At 43.9% G+C, this 18207-nt stretch overlaps 6 protein-coding genes across 6 annotated transcripts; 4 read left to right on the top strand and 2 right to left on the bottom strand.

Moving 5' to 3' along the window:
* Window positions 1-1037: 1037 nt before the first annotated feature.
* SAMD00019534_089430 (hypothetical protein) lies at window positions 1038-1202 on the bottom strand (the record flags this gene model as incomplete). The annotated part of the gene is made up of 1 exon (XM_012895832.1): window positions 1038-1202. One exon carries the CDS (start codon window positions 1200-1202, stop codon window positions 1038-1040), a length of 165 nt encoding a protein of 54 aa, XP_012751286.1.
* A 1056-nt stretch (window positions 1203-2258) lies between these two features.
* On the top strand, window positions 2259-5532 carry SAMD00019534_089420 (hypothetical protein; the record flags this gene model as incomplete). The annotated part of the gene is made up of 3 exons (XM_012895831.1): window positions 2259-3441; window positions 3509-5035; window positions 5117-5532. The coding sequence occupies 3 exons, from the start codon at window positions 2259-2261 to the stop codon at window positions 5530-5532; spliced, it is 3126 nt and encodes a 1041-aa protein (XP_012751285.1).
* A 3386-nt stretch (window positions 5533-8918) lies between these two features.
* Window positions 8919-11260, top strand: SAMD00019534_089410 (hypothetical protein; the record flags this gene model as incomplete). The annotated part of the gene is made up of 3 exons (XM_012895830.1): window positions 8919-9890; window positions 9960-11067; window positions 11139-11260. The coding sequence occupies 3 exons, from the start codon at window positions 8919-8921 to the stop codon at window positions 11258-11260; spliced, it is 2202 nt and encodes a 733-aa protein (XP_012751284.1).
* An 862-nt stretch (window positions 11261-12122) lies between these two features.
* On the bottom strand, window positions 12123-13226 carry SAMD00019534_089400 (hypothetical protein; the record flags this gene model as incomplete). Its single annotated transcript, XM_012895829.1, has 1 exon — window positions 12123-13226. The coding sequence occupies one exon, from the start codon at window positions 13224-13226 to the stop codon at window positions 12123-12125; it is 1104 nt and encodes a 367-aa protein (XP_012751283.1).
* An 838-nt stretch (window positions 13227-14064) lies between these two features.
* SAMD00019534_089390 (hypothetical protein) lies at window positions 14065-15222 on the top strand (the record flags this gene model as incomplete). The annotated part of the gene is made up of 1 exon (XM_012895828.1): window positions 14065-15222. The coding sequence occupies one exon, from the start codon at window positions 14065-14067 to the stop codon at window positions 15220-15222; it is 1158 nt and encodes a 385-aa protein (XP_012751282.1).
* Window positions 15223-15589: 367 nt separating this feature from the next.
* On the top strand, window positions 15590-18197 carry SAMD00019534_089380 (hypothetical protein; the record flags this gene model as incomplete). The annotated part of the gene is made up of 6 exons (XM_012895827.1): window positions 15590-15795; window positions 15860-16598; window positions 16669-16989; window positions 17055-17557; window positions 17639-17906; window positions 17985-18197. 6 exons carry the CDS (start codon window positions 15590-15592, stop codon window positions 18195-18197), a joined length of 2250 nt encoding a protein of 749 aa, XP_012751281.1.
* Window positions 18198-18207: the final 10 nt, after the last annotated feature.

Raw genomic sequence — 18207 nt, 5'->3', positions numbered from 1 at the left:
ATGATTTCATTTTCGAACCCTTGCCCTCACCAAACATTCGTTCATTCGTTCATTTGACTTATACACATAAAGATGCACATATTATCTCTTCCATACATATTGAATGTTGAGTTGATTAGATTGTTGGATGAGGAACAGACATTGTTATCTAGATTGGATATTTGGTGTTTGGCTCTGACTTGTAAACAACTACTAAATACAACAAGCAATGTTATCAATAAAATTATCAAACAAGAGGTGTTTGAACAACAACAGCAACAACAACAACAGAGTGTACATCCAACTACAATGATCATTCATGAATATGATCAGAATATTACCATACCATCATCAGTAACCTCACTCTCTCTGCATCCTAGTAAGCAATATCATCGATATGATGTTGAGAACGCTCACAAAGTACTTCACGACAACATGCCAACATCAGTGACATCTTTGGCACTGTTCAAATGCGACGTTGCATTTCATCGTCAACTACCCTCTTCATTATTGTCAATGAGGATCGGGTGGAATAAGTACAAGCATTCAATACAAGGAATACTCCCTCCGTCACTTACCGAGTTATCAATCTGTAGCGGCTTCCGTGGCACAATCCGCGGAGCACTTCCTTCGTCACTGAAATCACTCGCACTAAATGGCCCGCTCTATGAAAGTTTGGTCAGGACACTGCCAGCATCGCTCACTCACCTGTCCTTGAATGGCCTTTGTTACGAAGGGCATGTTTCTGAGGCGTTTGCCAATGTATCGCGAACACTTCCACTTGGGCTTACATCGCTCAACTTTGGCAATTGGTTTAATCATCCTCTTCAAACACTGCCGCAGGGTCTGACCTCGCTCACCTTTGGCATGGGCTTCAATCATCCTCTTTCATTCCCCCTGCCACGATCATTGGTCACGCTGAGGTTTAGCCATGACTTTAACCAGCCCTTCGACCAAAGGCTCCCTGACTCAATCACATCGCTACATTTTGGTGAATGTTTCAATAGGGTGATTGAACCACTGCCCGCATCACTTACATCGTTGAGCCTGGGAGATAACTATGCACATTCATTCATGTTACCTTTGCCCAAGTCACTTACCTCACTGAGGTCGAACATCTGGTTTGAGGCACCGTCGGGAAAGAGCAAGACGTACACATTCTCAAGTACTGGAAAGCTGCAAGATATCAACCGCATTGCATTAAGTGGTGGTGGTGGAGACATGGACAAGCCCTATCCCAAGAACGTAGTCATCGATTGCCTCAAACCGAGTCTTATTAATAATCAACACCTTGGAGAACACGACCAGTTGCCAATGCCGTTGGAGACATTGACCGTGAACCTGTATCAATACAGTCGACAACTTGTTGGGGCATTCATCAAACTGATTCCCAATGCCAGGACCTACCACCTATCGGCACCAATTAGGAATGATAAGGAAGAAAGGACCGATACACATTGTTGTCGAAGGATTGACAAAGATACAGTACTTTGTTGCCGAAGCAGGTTGGAGACCATGCACTATCACATGCTTACTAAATGAACCGAATGAACTTCGTCTAAAAAATGATGGTTGTCTCGTTTTTTTTTTTTTTGATCGTTTGGACATGTTGTTTGACATCTTGGCATCATTCACGTGATCAAAATCACGTTTGACACATGTCTAATGTTTTCCAAGTTCTCCGTTTATCCTTTTATAGTAAGTAGGTTATATATGTGTTTGTTTTTAATCATTTTCCTCGTACTTGTACCCTCATTAAGCAAGTATGTCTCAAAGGTCACTTGTACCCCTTATTCGTACAACAGAGAGACATGTCAATCAGTAATCAATCGATACAAACATACTTACAAAATGTACAAATACAATTCTTTATTATTAGTATATACTCTATTGCTCATCCTTGTGATATCACCTCTTTGGTAAGTCTCACTCAATCACTCCATCACACTATCAGTCACTCCAATCCCATCACCTAATCAATCATTATCTGGAACAATTCCATCACTCAATCAATGTTGCCTTCAATCAATAACTCATTCCAACTCACTCTCACTCACACTGGAACTATTCCATCAATCAATCAATCAATAAAACTCACACAATCAATCAATCTTTCTGGAACCATCCTAACACTCAATCAATCACTCGCTCACACATTCAATCAATCTTTCTAACCAATTCCAAACATACACAAACACAGTTGCCAAGCTCAGTTCCCAACATTGAGTTCTTATCGCCATGATGGTCAACCTGTGCTCACGATCATTGGTAACTTCTTCATGAACATTGAGACTCAGGTCTTCTTTGGTTCATTGAACTTTAGTGCGCCACTACCTGTATCGTCCACTCAGCTTGTTGTCCCATTACCATTGGCAGCACGCAACGGACCATTGTACTTGGTGTCCAATGGTGCCACCTCCAACAATATCTATGTCAACCTGACCCCATACTTCAATGCATCACCTATGCTTGATATCCACGGTGGCAACATCACCATCACCGGATACTTCCTCAACTACTACCGCTGGGACAACATCCGAACCGACATCGCTGCCAAATACGTGTCAAAGAACGGCTTCAGCAACTTTGAGATGTCCTTCATCATCCCTGAAGTTGGCAAAAACCATGACAACACTCAACTTGTGTTGACCTATCCGCCCGGTATTGGACTGTTGAAGGGTACCTTTGTGATCGACTCCCAGCCCAACTCTGGTGTCTTTGTTCCCAACTACAACACCACAACCTTGGTATCATATGCCCAACTCGACCCCAACGACCCATGGACCGTAACCATGACTATTGCCAACTATAATCAACAATTGTCCAATATCCAGTTCTGGAACTATTGGAATGGTGTGGCCAATCTCAACATGAAATGGATCAACGACAATACAATGACATTCTCATACATTCAACCAATCCCAAGGTATGGAAACAAACAACTGGAGTGTCCGGTCAAAATGTGGTTCCAACCAGACGGCGGAAACAGTAACCGTCCCGACTTCCTTGTCTATCCTCGATCATCCATCACTGTGTACAACGGTGTGCCAACGACTGGTGGCCTGCTCCAAGTGTCAGATCAGAGTAACAACCCAAAGACAGCCTGCTTCACACAACTTCGAGCATGTACCGTTGCCGGCAAGTTGATCAACGGACCATTTGAGTGCTCAAACATACAAATACCGGCTGGTGTTGGACTTCAAGTGCCCATCAATTGCACTGATGTGAATGGCAACCCGTTGCTCACAGAGGTCATCCACTTCAACTATGGTCCATCAGTTGCGAATGGCCACATCTCTGGCGGCGGCTCAACTTTGCTGGTCAATGGACTGGGCTTTGCATTGGGTGACACTTGGGCCTCATTTCTCCAATGGACCATGGGTGCAAGTCACGGCCAACTCGACGACCACTCAATCATACTTTATGGTACCACCAACAGCACCAATGACCGGCACATTCAATGTGAGAAGCAGTGGTCAACAAGCTGGACCATTCAATTACCGAGGACAACCATACATCTCCAGTCTAGCACTATCATCGGTTGTATCATCAGCAACTGCTCCAATCATTGGAAATGTCCAACTCACTATCAAAGGTGCATTCCTCAATGTACAACCATCAAACTTTGGTTCAACTGTCAAGGTTGGATCAGAGTGGTGTACCATAATCAGCAATGATGACGGTGTGATTGTGTGCTGGACTCGCACACCCCAGAGCTCTGGTCCACTCCCACTTGTGATCACGATCGACTCCACCACCAATGATCCGTTCAATGTCCAATTCGACCTGTTCCAACCATCGATCACATCGATCACTCCAACATACAACGAAAACTTCACTCAACTCAATGTCCAGGGCACTGGACTTGGTCAATCAATATTGATCAATTCCAACAATCAAGCCTATCTACCTGGAATGTGCAACACCATCAATGACTCATTGATCATTTGTGATATCAAGTATCCAAACGGTACTGCTGCCCAGGGCAGCATGAGTGTCGTGAGAATGGGCATTGTGTCCATACCTTTGGCCTTTGACTTTGTACCCGTGATCAGCAATCAAACACTGACAGGATCAACATTGGTCATTCTCGGCACCAACATCTCCCCATTCGCCTACATGACTCGCCAAACATCGTCTTCCCAATTCACCTTCCAACCAACATCAGCCACATCCACCAAGATAATCTTCCAACTGCCTGCTCAATTCCAATCGGGACCATACCAGATCTTCTCCTCAGGCTTCCTCTCCTCTGAATTGGTATTGAGCCTTCAACCGGTGATCACCAACATAGGATTGGACACTGGTGGCCTGTTCATCAGTGGACAATACCTGGACGTTATGATGTTCGACCGCCAACTACTTCAATATTCGTTGAATGTCAACTCGAGACCTGTTGCCAGCATCGATACCGTCGTGTCCTATACCAACAAGCTATACTTCGCACTTGATGAACCTATCGTGCCGCTCCCCAATGGATCATCGCCCATAGTGCAGGTCGACCTCACCATCCTAAAGCTCAGCTCAACGTACCAGGCATCGATCATATTGCCTCAAGTGGACAATGTCACATTCATTCCAAACATAGACACCAGTAGTAGTACCCTCTCACGTGGCACCATTATATTTACCGGCACCAACCTGGACTGCGTACCCAATCTCATCATTGGTCCTGAGAATGGACCATATCCAATCAAAAACAGCTCACCAACGAATGCATCATTCGCATTGTTCACATTGACCGAGACCATCTACACATTTGTGTTGACGACATATCCCACCGCAGTATGGAGCAACAATGTCTCAATCCACATTCTAAAGCCAACACTGGACAGTGTAACAATCAATGAGCATTCGTTTGCAACTATCAAGGGATCATACCTCCTCAGTCAACTCATGCGTTTTGGAACATACCAACCAACAAATTGCGCTGGTGGCGGATTCAACTCCAACATGACCACATGTGACCTATCCCAATGCGGAGACTGTCTGGCCACATGCAACACATTCACCTATGACAATGAAATGACCTCATTCTCTCAGGTATACTATCATGGTATGTATTAGTAATCAATGATCCAATCATGGAACTATTCCACTCACTCACACTCACACACTCACTCAATCAATCAAACAGTTGATCCAATTTTGATAGCAGCCGTGGCCAATGGTACTCAGGTGATTGTGAATGCAGCTCTGTCATGCACTCAATCAACTATACGCAATCTATTGGAGTTGGTATCGATCAATATTGGAAACACTCAATGTGTGCCAATCAGTATGCTTGATAACAATGTTTATAGTTGCCAATCAACACTCACATCCGGATCAGTATCAGTATCACTACTTGGAAGGAGCTCCAACTCCTTGCCACTGGTCTATATCGATCCATCTTCAAATTCATCTTCATCGCATGACAACTCATCGTCATCACATGACAACTCAACGTCATCATCGTCATCACATCCTAAACCGAGTTCATCATCAAAGTTGCCACTCAATCATATTCTAACCGTCATCATCATCCTCATATCACTTGTACTTTTTACATAGAGATATATTGAATATTCAATAAACTAGTTAATAAGGTTAACCATATAAGGTGGATCTAGGAGTAAATGTTGTCAACCACTCGTCTTTGTCCGGAAAAGGTCCCTGGGGGGGGGGACATCCTGATTTTGACCCGCGCCAATCTTGCAGTTGGATCATTTTGACATCCATCACTATCACCTGAAAACCAAAGATAAGACGACTTAGTTCCCTCATCAATGAATTAAAGATTTAAAACTTAATAATAAGATATTAATAAGTGATGACCTAAGATAAACAGTTATACTTAAACCAAAATATTCAAAGATATAATAAACTATATTATATATAAATATTAATTCTAAAAATGTTATTAAACAAATATAGATCAATTATTATTTTTTTATTCATTGCTTGGTAAGTACTCAATAGTACCTATCAATCAAACAAATTCAAAATACTAACTAAGAATTAAAATCCAATAATAATAGTTGTTATGCTCAGGACAAGCCCATCATCAAGGATGTAACTCTTTCCAATTTTGTTAGTGATGGAGTCCCATTGATTGGAAATGTTCAACTTTCAATCACTGGAACCTTCTTCACTTTGGGTGAAACAAGGGAAGTTAAGGTAGGTTCACAACTATGTAATGTCACAAATATTACCCAAGATACCATCGTGTGTTGGACTAGCAACCCTGCTAGCCCTGGCCCTCAACCCCTTGTGATTTCCATCGACTCTTCTTCCGACAGTGATCCTTTCATTGTTCAATTCGACCTGAGAACCCCGAAAATCTATTCAATCAATCCAACATACTTCCTATCATCAACTCAACTCAATATTGTTGGTCAATACCTCAATCTATCAACTATCGTCAACAATGGTGTACCAATACCACAACAACAAATTCAGTGTAGCACTCCCAACGACAACAACAACAACAACATTTGCTCGATCCAACTAGCCAATGGTAGCTTGGTCGCAGTCTACCTTGGTGTCAGTTCAATCAAAGTGGACTTCAACTATCAAGCTAATATCAGTGCCGCTCCAATATTCAACGGTACATACTTGGAGGTCAATGGCTTCAACTTCTCACCCAACCTCTATCTCTGTATGGGACCATCACAATCGATAAATCCGGTGATTTTGACTTCGACCCAGGCCTTGTTCGAGTTTCCAGATTCATTCCACTCTGGACGGTACCAGATATGTTCATCAGGTTTTGTTTCCGACAACTATATGTTGTATCTGCAACCTGTGATCACCAACATGTCATTCGATGGTGACATGTTCATCTCTGGAAGATTCCTCAGTTCATACGATCAGAATGGCCAACCATTGTCAACACCCTACCTCATAATCAATGGTCAAGATGTGATTATCTTAAAAGATGGTCCCACCAGGACCACATTCTGCTTACCTCATCTAGTGGTGGCAAATGAGACGACTCGATCAGTCACTTTGACAGCCTCTCTCTCTATCATGAACATGTCGGCAGCAACATTCACTTCAACAATCTTATTGCCTTATCTGGATACTGTTACTTACAAGCAAGTAAATGGAAGCAATGAATCATCTTATGGTATATTCGAGTTGACTGGCACTTCCTTGGACCATATGTCAGAGGTCACAATCTTTGACAATTACAATCAGTTTTATGTAGGTCTCTATGTCAACCACACATCGCCGAACCATGTACAGATATACAATTATGGAAACGCACATGCAGAGTCTATATTCTACATTCAATTATATATTTCCCCCGGTGGTAGGTATATATTGATGAGCAATATTATTGAGATTCACATTCTCAAGCCAAAATTGGAGAGTGTGTCAATCAATGATCAATGGATTGCAACTATCAATGGATCAAACCTACCCAGCTATGAGATATCTTTTGGCCCAGCATCAGCATATTCAACATACTTCATTCAATTTGGAACTTACACACCAAAAAATTGCCAAGGTGGTGGATTCAACTCCACCATCACAACATGTGATCTATCACAATGTGGAGACTGTCTGGCAACATGCAACACATTCACCTATGCCAACGGAATGACCAACTTCTTTCAGATATACTATCATGGTATGTATCCATCAATCATCAATCACATAAATGTACTCGTTCACTCACTAACAAATTCATATCAATCAAACATTCAATCAAATAGTTAATCCTGTGTTGAAATTGGCTGTCTCCAATGGTACTCAGGTGAATGTGACAACTGCTTTGTCATGTAATCAAACAATGTTACCAAATGTATTGGAGTTATTGTCGATCAATATTGGAAACACTCAATGTGAGTCAATCAGAATGATTGGTAATGATGTCTACAGTTGCCAAACAAATATCACCTCTGGATCAGTATCAGTATCACTTCTGGGCAGGGACTCCAACTCTATATCTCTCGACTATGTCAATCCCAACTCTTCATCAAAGCTACCACTCAATCATATTCTTACAACCTTCATCATCATCTTCCTATCAATTATACTCTTAGTTTAAAACAATCTTAATAATAAATCAATGATCAATCGTTTGCCAAGATACAGGATCATACCTCATCAGTCAACTTATATATTTTGGATAATACCAACTAGATGACAAGGTGGAAGATTCAACTTCATCATTACCACATGTGATGGTTGTCCAATAGTGCACAGGTGAATGTGACTCCAGGTTGGTGATGTAATCAAACATCATTGGATTCATTCCATCCACCCCACCACCTGATCACTCACACTCACACTCACTCCCACACACTCACACACACACACACAAACCATCACAGTTGCAATGCCCAGTTCCCAACATTGAGCTCGGTCCGTCATGACGGCCAACCAGTGATCACGATCTATGGCAACTATTTCATGAACATTGAGACTCAGGTCATCTTTGGTTCATTGAATATAACTGCACCTCTACCAATATCGTCAACAATGATCATTGTTCAACTACCATTGACAGCACGCAATGGTCCATTGTATCTGGTGTCCAACTAATCGATCTCCAACTTCATCAACGTCAACCTCACCCCATTAATCAATGATCTATCACCAGTGCTCAACACACTTGGTGGCAACTTCACGATCACCGGAAACTACCTCAACTACTATCGCTCAAACAACTCCAAAACCAACATCCAAGCACAATATTACTCAACCAACTCTAGAAACTTCAAGTATCAATTCACCGGCGTGTCCATTGACCCCCAAGACAACACTCGGATGGTGCTAGTCTATCCCCAAGGCGTGGGTGTGTTAACAGGTCAGCTCTCCATTGACCTAGTTGGTGGTCTTGGCAAGCTCACCCCCAACTACAACGCTACAGTGATGGAGTCATACGGCCAAATGACACCAACGACCCAAGCACCATGACAATGACCGTGGCCAACTATGTCAAATTTATGTCCAACATCTATTATGTGTTACCTGCCTATTCGCCTACCGCCCTTACTCATATCTGGATCTCCGACAACACATTGACATTCAACTTAAGACAGAATTCCAATATAGGATCAAACTTGACCTTGTACTTCTCGCCTGATAACAGTGAGAACTCCAACTCATTTAACATCTACTCTCGACCATCCATCTATGTAAACAATGGCGTGCCCCTGGGCGGTGGCTCGCTGCCCGTGGCCCAAGACAAGACCTACTGTACCTCTCAGTTGGCCAACTGTACCATTGGCGACAAGTTAATCACTGGACCATTTAATTGTTATTCAATTCCAATCCCAGCTGGAATAGGACTCCGGGTGCCAATCAACTGCACAGACATGGTTGGCAATCAGTTGCTGACCAATTACATCTACTTCAACTATGGTCCATCCGTCTCAAACAACAAGGTCGTCAAGAATGTGTTAGTGGTCGATGGAGTGGGCTTTGACAATGGCTCCACCTTGGTGACATTACCCTCCAACATAGTCATCTATGCAACCCCCCTGTCGACCACCACTCAAGCATTCTTTGTTCTCCCGATCGGGATACCAATCACTGGTGAATTCACTTTGAAGTGCAGTGGTCTGTCCTCAGGTTCATACATTTACAAAGCCAGGCCATACATCCTGAGTGTGACCATTAGTAATAATACTTTGATTGGTACTGTCCGACTCACAATCACTGGTGGCTACCTCACAATGGGTGCATCGAGCTCAGTGATGGTTGGATCACAAGTGTGCACCGTGATCAGCAATAACCTTGGTAGTGTTTTGTGTTGGACCAACAACCCAGCCAGCCCTGGCGAACAACCAGTCGTGATCACGACCGACTCATCAATCGGACCAAGTGATCCGTTCAATGTTCAATTCGACCTTATCGCTCCATCAATCCTCTCAATCACTCCTTCGTACACCCCAACGGAAACTCAGCTCAACATTGTTGGTACTCACCTATATCAATCAATTCTGTACGAATCTGAGGTATAGCTATCCCAACAAACTCTGCAGTGCGTGACTGTCAATGACACCTTGATCAGATGCTGGAACCTAATCCTCAAGGGCAACTTCTCCGCCGTGTACCTCGGTGTCAGATCCAACCAATACCTATTCGACTATCAACCAGTGATCACCAACACTCCACTCACTGGATCAACATTGGAGGTCATTGGAATCAACTTCTCGCCCTACCTCTACCTCTCTATAAGCGGAAAACAAAAGATTAATCCCGTGTCAGAGACCTCGATCGCCGCCTTCTTCCAATTCCCAGATACATACATATCTGGCGTGTATCAGATATACGCATCCGGATTTGTCTCCAACGACTCCACATTGAATCTGCAGCCTGTTATCACCAACTTGGCATTCGATGGCAATCTGTTCATCTCTGGAAAACACCTCAGTATTTTTAATGTGAAAGGCCAATCATTCAAATACTCTTTCACCATAAACAATCAACCTGCATACATCAAGGATAATGGCGCCACAAGGTCCACCTTCTACCTGGACGAGCCCTTGGTCGCCACACAGGGTGGCCAAACAGCCACGTTGACAGCCAAACTCTCCATCATGCACCAAAATTCATCGTTCACATCAGCAATCCCATTGCCATATTTGGACACAATTACCTACACCCAGGTGAGCGGCAGCTACTCTGGGTCATTTGGTACTATGTTAATCACAGGCACTCAATTGGATCACATGCCTTTGGTCTCTTGCTTCAATGGTAGTTATTATGGTCCCGAAATCTTCACGGCCAATTTCAAGTCAACCACCATAGTACAGTTTAACAAGAACTCATATGATGAGACCATTTATAATATTCAATTGGTGGCCTTCAACGCCATTGTTTCCAACAATATTACCATCCGCATTCTAAAGCCAACACTGGAGAATTTAACAATCAATGAGCAATCGATGGCAACGATAGTTGGATCAAACATCCAAAGTCAATACATTCAATTTGGATCATTCTATCCCAAGACCAAATGCACTGGTGGTAGTTTCGGATCCAACATCACCATATGTAATCTAACCCAATGTGGAGACTGTCTGGCCAAATGCAACAGATTCAACTACAGGAATGGAATGACCAACCTCACCCAGATATACTATCATGGTATGTATCATGGAACTATTCCATCCACTCCCCTCATACACTAACATTAGATCAATTAATCATTCAAACAGCTAATCCAACGTTGTGGGTGGCCGTGTCCAATGGTACTCAGGTGAATGTGACAGCAGCTCTTTCATGCGATCAAACAGTTATACCCAATTTATTGGAGTTGTTGTCGATCAAAGTTGGATAGACTCAATGTGAGTCAATTAGAATGATTGGTAACGATCTCTACAGTTGTCAAGCAAGCGTCACCTCTGGAACTGTATCTGTATCATTGCTTGGCAGGGTCTCCAACTCCATTCCTCTGGTCTGCAATGATCCAACTCCAACTCCATCATCATCGTCGTCCACATCACATGACTCCTCAACATCGACCACGACATCGACTCGACATCGACATCGACATCGGCTTGGACATCGACATCGACATCAACATCGACTACGACATCACATGACTCCTCGTCAACACTTAACTCCAGCTCCTCATCAAAGTTGTCTCTCAATCATATCTTTACAACTTTCATCACCGTCCTATCACTCTTCCTTTCTGTTTAGTATTATGTTCAATCAAATAAAGATGATGTCAGTGTCGCTCCACACCATTACCCACCAAAGTCCCGACTTTCTATGACAGGGGCAACACCAATCCAACAACAATGCCAAATCTATTGGAGTTGTTATTGATCAATATTGGAAACACTCAATACTCGACAATCAGTATTATTGATATCAATGTCTACAGTTGCCAATCAACTACCACAAGTGGATCAGTGTACCTTTCTCCTTTGGGAAGAGATTCCAACACCATTCCACTGGTCTATTTCCCACCAGACTCATCTTCATCATCATCACATGATCATTCATCTTCACATGATCATTCATCATAACACAATGATGAAGGTTCTTCTTCCAAGCTAACCCTCAATCATTATATTCCAATAATGATCATCCTAACTTTGTTGGTTTGGGTATAATGAAGAAGGAACTATTCCAATCACTCAATCAAAGCAATCAATCAAATCAATCAAATCAATAAATCCTCTCTCTAACATTTATTGATATGTCTCAAGTGTAAGCTTGTGGAAGTGCATAGAGTCCAACAGGCTATGGCAACATAGTACTGTATCTTTGTCAATCCTTCGACAACAATGTGATTCGGTAATTCCTTTAAGCTCATTTCTTGTAGACAGATGATATGTCCTGGCATTGGGGAGGAGGTTGATCAGCGCCGCGACTGGTCGTCGTCTATATGTAAATTCCTCCACAGTCAGTGACTCCAACTGCATTTGAAATTGGCGTTCTCCAAACTCTTGAATATGTCCCTGTGTAAGATGCTCGATAACCAAGTTCTCGGGATAGGCCATGCCACCACTTGAGACAATGCGGTCGATGTCTTGGCAGACTGATATACTGGAGGATGTGAGTGTCTTGATGTCGCCTGATGTTACCGTTGTCCAGCTGCTCATCCAAAGTGCGGTAAGTGACTTGGGCAAAGGGAGCTTGAATGAATGACTATAGTGTCCATTTATATCTCCCAGACGCAACGATGTTAGTGATGCGGGGAGTGGTTCAATCACCTGATTGAAGCAGTAGCCAAAGTGTAGCGATGTGATTGAGTGAGGGAGCTCTTGGTCGAGGGGCTGGTTAAAGTCTTGGCCAAACTTCAGCGTAATCAATGATCGTGGTAGTGGGTTAGGGAGTGGACTATTGAAGTGATCGCCAAAGGTGAGCGAGGTCAGAGCGTGTGGCAGCGATTGAAGAGGACGATTAAACCAATTGCCAATGTTGAGCGTGATAAGACTGCGTGGCAGTGATTGTGAGGCATTGGCAAACGACTCAACAACGTGCTCATCTTGATATTTAAAGTGGCCAAACAAGGACAGGTGAGTGAGCGATGCTGGCAGTACCCCGACCAAGCTATGTTTGAGCGGGCAAATTATTATGAGTGATTCCAGTGACGATAAAAGTGCCAATCCGCGAATCGATCCATTGAAGCGATGACCAAGTGTTAGCTCAGTAATTGATGGCGGCAATGATGAGATTGGATCATTATCAAAGTACGAACATTTATCCAGCCTCATCGATGTCACCGGTGGTGATGGTGGTCGTGTGTCAAGTAGAGGTATGGCTGGGAGAGGCATCTCTGATATCTTCATGACTTTGTCATTGCCTCTGTCAAATGCTTCAAAGAATTCTCCTAATTGTTTCTGTAGTAGTAGCTCACGAGTGATTCTATCGTTATTATTATTATTGATTACATCTTGTTCACGTTTGATTATGTTATTGATAACACTGTTTGTTGTACTGTGTAGTTGTTTACATGATAGAGCCAAACACCAAGTATCCAATCTAGATGATAATGTCTGTTCCTCATCCAACAATCTAATCAATTCAACAATCAATATGTTGGGAAGAGATAATATATGCATCTAGTGTGTTTTAGTCAAATGAATAAATGAAAAAGTGTTGCAAAGCATTGTGAGGGTTAGGGTTGGGGCAAGTGATTCACTTTAGTGTTCCATCATTCGTGCAACATCAGCATACTCATCATTTCAATCATTCATTCTTAGTTTAACTACGACACATATTCGATTTTCAATAAGCCACGTAAAGCTATTAACTTTCCAAAAACATTCGACGACGTTCATATTACTGCTCATTGGGTGTGCTCATGGCAATACAGCAATGAGTAAGTTATGAATGTTGCAATTGAGGGGAATTAACAATACTGGATGAGAGGTGACACCAACACAGTGTCATTATTTATTTATTATTATTACACCTTGTTGTTTGATTGAGTGAGCTCAAAGGTGAACACCCGCGCAAAACACTCAATCTTGTTAATTTTGAATTTCCAATAAATATCTCTTTTCTTCGTTTCCAAGATAAGCTGTGATGTCAAAGATGAATGAATGAATGATGTGGACGAAAGAGTCATTAATCAAGTATACTTGTGCTTGTACAACTTAAATATATATATAGATAATAACAATAATGCCAAAGAGAACAAAGAGAGAAGAAGAGGAAGTTGAATCTGAAGAGGAGGTAGTTGATCAAGTCAATGAAGATGAAGAAGAGCAAGATGATGATGATGACACCGCCACAACATCAACAACTTCAACTACATCAACTACAACTACAACAAACTCAAAGAAGAAGTCAGCCAAGACAGACGCTGACGATGAATCAAAGAGGATAATGGATATATTTCACATTGACAACATTGACAAGTTGACAGAGCATGAGTTCCATGCTGTGTTTGATACGATGGCCAACAGACTGCTGAACGATGTTGTGCTGATGGTGGGCGGCGTGCCACACATGCTCAACGAGATCGAGTACTACTTCAAGGGCTACAACCACGTCGACCAGTACGCACACGGCGACGTCAACCAGCAAAAGATGTGCACGTGGTACTTCCATCGCCAGAATGGTGGCGCGTACAAGACCGCCTCGTACAAGGGTCTGGACATGACGTTTGGCGACGGCACCGCCTTTGCCGGAATCCTGATCAGAGGCATCGAGCGCGTCGACAACAAGCCGGTGCTCATCGACGGCCCCTCCCTGTGCGTGGACCACCTGCTCAAGGTTGCGGGCGAGGCCACCATCGACGCATTCGTCGCCAAGCACGGCACCTCTCTACTTCCCGGCGACAACAAACACATGCATCTGGTGATGCGCGACCACGCCGCACTCAAGAAGCCCGTCGTCCAGAAGCCCATCGCGTCCGGCCGTGTCGGCCTCACGATGAAGCTGTACCGCAAGGACAAGGAGTACTACTTTGGTCGCGACTACCGTTATATCCGCATGCCAGACAAGGTCAAGAAGGGCAAGCACTACATGAACACAGCGCTCTACAAACAGGGCATGAAGGCACAGGAAATCAAGGACGTCACCAAGTCCACGATCGCATCGATTGGCAACTGTATCAAAGCATTTGACGCAGGTGTCAAGAAGACCAAGTCCAAAGCAGATTTGGACAAGTATAAAGGCAGTCTTTCCAACGATGACGTTTGCGAACTAGTTGGAGTATGTCATGCATTGGAGAAGATGCGTGGTTCATCATCCACCACCACCAACGACACTGCAGCTCATGAAGATGACGTAGTCGATGGAGCTGACGAAGGTGAGGCTCTTGAGTCCGATGAATAAATGTGGATGATTCTATTCCTTCACTGTTGTAAACTGATCATTCTGGCTCTGGGATGATTCCAGATCATTTGTGGGCGTCATAGTCAATCAATCAAAAGACGAATGAACTTCAATTTCAATAAAGTTTTTCAAAGTGTGCTGAATCATCAACTTTGATGACTCCTTGAGGGGTGGGCTCATCAAGTTGAGCTTGTTCACACTTATGCTCATTCATTCATTCAATCAATCACTTACTTATACCAAATATACATTTATATATACATATAACTTACTTACTATTATTAAGTAGATAATATAGAGACAGATACATTGACACTCATTGAGACACGATTTGACATAGTCATTGAATACAAAGATAGAGTAGAGAATGAATTTCGATCAGGCTGAGGATAAGGATGGAGTCAGATTCTCATGGAACATCTGGCCAACATCTCGTGTAGAGGCTACACGTAAACTACTTGTTCCATTGGGTTGCATGTACACACCAATGAAGCAGAGCACAGAGATTGTTCAATTGCCCTACCCACCCCTACACTGCAAAGGTCTATGCACTGCAGTCTTGAACCCATACTGGTATGTGTTGTTATGTGTACATGATTGATTGATTGAACATGGACTGACTCCTCATTACATACAGCACTGTAGTACCACCGTATAGAACATGGGTATGCCCATTCTGTTTGCAACATAATCAGTTCCCTCCACATTATAATGGATGTATTACAGATACGAGCAGACCGACTGAGCTGCTACCACAGTCAACGACGATTGAATATATGCTGCCAACCAAGGAGACATCTCCACCAATCTACTTGTACATCGTCGACACGTGTCTGCAGGACGACGAGCTCCAGGCGCTGACCGACTCGCTGACCATGTCGCTGTCGCTACTGCCACAGGACTCGTACGTCGGCCTCATCACATTCGGCTCGATGGTGCAGCTCTACGAGCTGGGCTTCACCGCCTGTCCCAAGTCCTACGTGTTCCGAGGCAACGCCACGGCCGCCTTCAAGGCCGCCACGCTCATTGAGAAGCTGGGCTCACCAGAGACCTTCAACCTGGTGTCCAAGCGATTCCTGGTGCCCGTTGGCGAGTGCGAGTTCAACCTGACCTCGATCCTTGAGGAGATCCAGAAGGACCCATGTCGTGTGCCAAACGACAAGCGTCCACAGCGTGCCACTGGCACTGCATTCTCTGTTGCCGCTTCCCTCTTGCAGGCGATCGCACCAAACACTGGAGCGCGTATCATGGCCTTCATTGGAGGACCTGCCACCGTTGGACTCGGACTTGTCGTCAGCGAGGATTTGGCCGAGCCACTCCGTTCTCATCACGACATTGTCAAGAACAAGGCAAAGCATTCATCAAAGGCTTACCTGGTATGTGTCGACGGACTGACCATCATTCAATCAATCAATCATTCACTAATCTCAACACATCACATCACAGCATTACAAGGGTATCGCAGAACAGGCAGTCAGCTCTGGACACGTCATTGATATATTCTCTTGCTCATTGGACCAGGTTGGTCTGTATGAGATGAGGGAGATGGTCAAGATGACGGGAGGTTTCATGGTGTTGGCCGATGGTTTCTTCCATCCAATGTTCCAGCAGTCCTTCCAGAAGATCTTCACTCGTGACACTGATCATCAGTTCAACATGGGTTACAACGCCGACATCCAAGTGTCCACCTCACGTTACCTCAAGGTGTGCGGTGCCATTGGACATCTGTCCTCACTCACAGTCTCATCACCAAACGTCAGCGAGAATGTAAGTGTTCAATCATTGATCCACGTGACACTGTCCACATACTTACCGATCAATCAATCAAACAGGAAATTGGCATTGGAGGTACATCAAGCTGGAAGATATGTGGCCTGGACCAGAACAGCACATTCGCGTTCTACTTTGAGATCGCCAACCAGCACACCAACGCAATCCCCGCCGACCAGCCGGGTCTGATTCAGTTCATCACGACCTACCAGAACACTCAGGGCAAGAGGATCATGCGTGTGACGACCGTGCGTCGTGACTGGACCGATGCCAACGCCTCGGTCAACCTGCTGGCCAACGGATTCGATCAGGAGACCTCCGCCGCCCTGATGGCGCGTCTTGCCGTCTACAAGGCCGAGACTGAGGAGCTGCCCGACATCACTCGTTGGCTCGACAAGATGCTGATCCGTCTCGTGTCAAAGTACGCTGACTTTAGAAAGGACGACCCACGCTCCTTCAAGCTTGCACAGAACTTTGCCATCTATCCTCACTTCATGTTCCATCTGCGTCGTTCCAACTTCCTGCAAGCCTTTAACAACAGTCCAGACGAGTCATCATTTTATAGGTATGTAGTATCGACACTGAGAAGGCATTGGCATCTCCTCTAACATGCCGCCAATCAATCAATCGATCAATCATTATACAGATTTATGTTGAACAGAGAGAACGTTTCAAACACACTGGTTATGATTCAGCCAACGTTGGAGAAGTACTCGTTCAATGGTGCACCAGAGCCTGTTGCCCTGTCAGCAACTAGCATCACCAGTGACACAATACTCCTGCTCGACACCTTCTTCCACGTTCTCATCTTCCACGGTGAGACCGTTGCCAAGTGGAGAAAGGAGGGCTACGACAAGAACCCACAATACGCCAACTTTAAGGCTCTCCTCCAAGCTCCAAAGGACGATGCTAATGTATGTTTCATTGACAATGTAATGCAAGGCAAGGCAAGGCAAGGTAACTAACGCATCATATACATAACACATCAACAGGCCATCCTAAAAGATAGATTCCCATACCCTCGCTACATTGATTGTGATCAACATTCGGGTGAGGCACGTTTCCTGTTGGCAACGATCGATCCCAACTTGACTCATGTTAGCAACACGCCACAGGATCCAACCAAGGGTGAGATTGTGTTCACTGATGATGTAAACCTACATGTATTCTTGGAGCATTTGAAGAAGTTTGCTGTTCAATCCTAAACAAAGAGTT

This window comes from Acytostelium subglobosum (assembly GCF_000787575.1).
Source record: "Acytostelium subglobosum LB1 DNA, scaffold: scaffold20, whole genome shotgun sequence".
NCBI classification, from domain to species: domain Eukaryota; phylum Evosea; class Eumycetozoa; order Acytosteliales; family Acytosteliaceae; genus Acytostelium; species Acytostelium subglobosum.
This window is presented reverse-complemented; position numbering and strand designations above follow the sequence as displayed.